Here is a 3,123-nt window from a genome sequence, read left to right on the forward strand (position 1 = left end):
TTTACCTACACCTACCATCACCGTCAGTCCTTACAACCAGTCTTACAAGATTGATGTTTTATCCCTGTTTACAGAGAAGACTCAGAGAGGTTAAGACACTAGCCCAAGGTCACAGAGACAATAAATGGCAAAACCGAGATTCAGGCCCATTCTTCTGACTGCAGATTCCATCCTTATGCCTTTAAACCTTGTATCCAATAGACTGGAGGGTGGCAAGAGATGAGTGAGCCAGGATGAAGCATTTGCCATAGTTGACACACACAATGTGTCACCTCCTAGATAGCCAGGACCAGACCCTGCAGGTATCTGTTTAAGGACTAGAGCTGTTCATGTCTCACTATTGTCATGCATGTCCCTCCTGCAGACCTGCAGTGCCACAATGGGAGCAGGCAACACCAGCGAGTTGAGTGGATTCTTCCTCGTCGGCCTCACCAATGATCCTCAACTTCAGCCCATCCTCTTTGCCCTCTTCTTCTTCATCTATGTAGTCACAGTGGTGGGAAACCTGGGCCTCCTTGCCCTCACTGTGGTCAGCCCACGACTTCACACTCCCATGTATTTCTTTCTCAGCAACCTGTCCTTTCTTGACTTCTGTTATTCTTCGGTGACAGTCCCAAAAATGTTGATGGGGTTTTTCTCTGGTTGCCAAACCATCTCCTCTGGTTGTGTGGTCCAGACAAGCTGCTTTTTGATCTTTGCTGTCACGGAGTTCTTCCTCCTAGCGTCAATGGCCTATGACCGTTATGTGGCCATCTGCAACCCTCTGCTGTACCATATCATCATGTCTCCAAGGCTCTATTTGCAGCTAGTGGCTGCCAGCTATGCAGTGGGCCTGATGAACATGGTGCTCCTCACTAGCACAACCTTTCATCTGACCTTCTGTGAGTCCCATGTCATCACTCACTACTTCTGTGATATACTTCCTCTTTTAAAACTCTCTTGCTCTGACACACAGGTCCTGCAGCTTCTCCTGTTTGCTTGCGGTGGCTTTAATGTGTTTGTGTCCCTGCCAATTGTCCTGGTCTCCTACATATGTATCTTCTTGGCTATCATCAGAATCCCCTCAGTCCAGGGCAAACACAAGACATTCTCCACCTGTGCTTCCCACCTGACTACTGTCAGCCTGTACTACGGAACCACAGTGTTCATTTACTTGCGCCCATCCTCTGAGTACTTAATAGGCAGAGACAACTTGGTCTCTCTATTCTACACAGTGGTCATCCCCATGCTCAATCCCATGATCTACAGTCTGAAGAACAAAGATGTGAAGGAAACATTTGGGAATGTTCTCGAAAAGACCTCATAATTCTTCTCCCTTCGCACACCTAGATTTCCTTGATGTCCAATGCCGTAAAGGAAAGATAAAGAAGGGAAGGAGAGGGAGGTGACTTATTTTTGGCCACCAACCATGTGTCAGGCATTATTCTAGAAATTTTAAGTAGATTATGCCTTGAATCATCTTCACAATTCTGGAAGTCAAGTATTATTATCTTCAATTTATAGATGAGGTAACTGAGGCCCTGAGAGGTTTAGTGATTTGCCTAAGGTCACATAGCTTGTATGCAGTGAAACTTGAATTTCAATTCAGGACCGCCTGGCTCTGAAACTCCCTTTCTACTACATTACTCAGTTTCAGTATAAGGCAAGATGCCACCCTCTCTCTTTACCTTCAGAGTCCAGGGTTTCTGAATTGTTTCCCTTTCTGGTAAATCTGGTCTCTTAAATTTATAATGGATTCAGTCCCTTAAGACCCCCTCCCTTTCCCGTAGCCAATTCTCTGCCTGTGGCTTTGGATCATGCCTAATCAGGTCACTAAAGTAATTGAATACCTATTGTATACAGAGCCCCATATCAGATGCAGGGATGGAGAGGGGTCACAAGGAGGAAAGCTATGGTCACTACCTTTTGGCAGCTTCCAACTCATTTAGGGAAGACCGAAGATCCCACCCAAAAGGCAATTGAACTATGACCTTTTATTCAAATCGACATTTATTGAGTTCTTTCTATGTGCTAAATGCTAAATCAGTTATCTCATAATCCTCCCAAGAACTCTGTGACATAGGTACTATTGTTGCTCTCATTTTACAGATGAGAATACTGTAGCTAAAAATGATTAAGTAACTCACTCAGGGTCACACAGCTAATGAATGGTGAATGCAGGATTTGAATTCAGGTATGTTTGTCCAAAGAGCTTATGTTCTTTTCACTCTGCTGTATCACCTCCTGGATTACTGGGATGCCTGTCAGCAAGCACCAAGGAACATGAGCTATGAGGCTGGGACTCAAGGTAAAGGAAGCAGGATGGATTGGGTTCATAAGAGAACCCAATCTAGGAAGAGGTGGATGGTTTGAATAAAGTCTGTAAAAAGTGAGGAGTGGTAGGAATGGATGAGTAGTGAAAGGGATTAGGGGAATTGGGGATCAAAGGCTGAGATAGAAGAATCTAGATGCTGGTTTGGCTGGAGCTGGGTAGAAGGCAAATTTAGAAGTAAAAGATATTGACGAAATGGGGAGATGGTTGGGTAGAAACAAAAGATATTAAGAAAATGGGGAGATGGTTGGGTAGGGCTGATATACTTTCTTTGTAGGTCTTACTAATCTAAACTATCCTCTACCACCATATGTGGGGAAGTTCTAGAGCTCTGATTTCCCTAATTGGACCCAAGATGGCTTTCAGTGTGTGGCTGCTTAGAGTTGTGGTAAGAGTCATGTTTTTTTTTTTTTAATAAATTTTAAAGATTTTATTTATTTATTTTTCCCCCCAAAGCCCCAGTAGATAGCTCCACATCCTTCTAGTTGATGTATGTGGGACGCGGCCTCAGCATGGCCGGAGAAGCGGTACGTCGGTGTGCGCCCGGGACCCGAACCCGGGCCGCCAGCAGCGGAGCGTGCGCACTTAACCGCTAAGCCACGGGGCCGGCCAAAAGTCATGTTTTATGTAGGCCAAGACCTTCATAAACCTTTACTCTGGCTTTACTCTGTTCTCTGTCTATAGTCTACACTCCTAGACTGGCCAGACAACCAACATGTTTGAGCCCTTGGTCACAAAAGGACATCAGCGAATTACTTCCTGACTCAAAACTTGTGGCCAAGTTAGGTTTGGGCAAGGTCTAAACAAGTGTG

The 3,123-nt window shown here is 45.0% G+C and overlaps 1 protein-coding gene across 1 annotated transcript; it reads left to right on the plus strand.

Annotated features, from left to right (window-relative positions):
• Positions 1–379: 379 nt before the first annotated feature.
• LOC101403343 (olfactory receptor 5T9-like) lies at positions 380–1,306 on the plus strand. The gene has a single exon (XM_004437348.1). The coding sequence runs from the start codon at positions 380–382 to the stop codon at positions 1,304–1,306; it is 927 nt and encodes a 308-aa protein (XP_004437405.1).
• Positions 1,307–3,123: the final 1,817 nt, after the last annotated feature.

Source organism: Ceratotherium simum, chromosome X (assembly GCF_057802395.1).
Source record: "Ceratotherium simum simum isolate JZ-2026a chromosome X, ASM5780239v1, whole genome shotgun sequence".
Classification (NCBI taxonomy): Eukaryota; Metazoa; Chordata; class Mammalia; order Perissodactyla; family Rhinocerotidae; genus Ceratotherium; species Ceratotherium simum.

What these genes read in the sequence shown, in the direction of transcription:
- LOC101403343 (XM_004437348.1), top strand. Translation starts at nt 380, where the DNA reads ATGGGAGCAGGCAACACCAGCGAGTTGAGTGGATTCTTCCTCGTCGGC.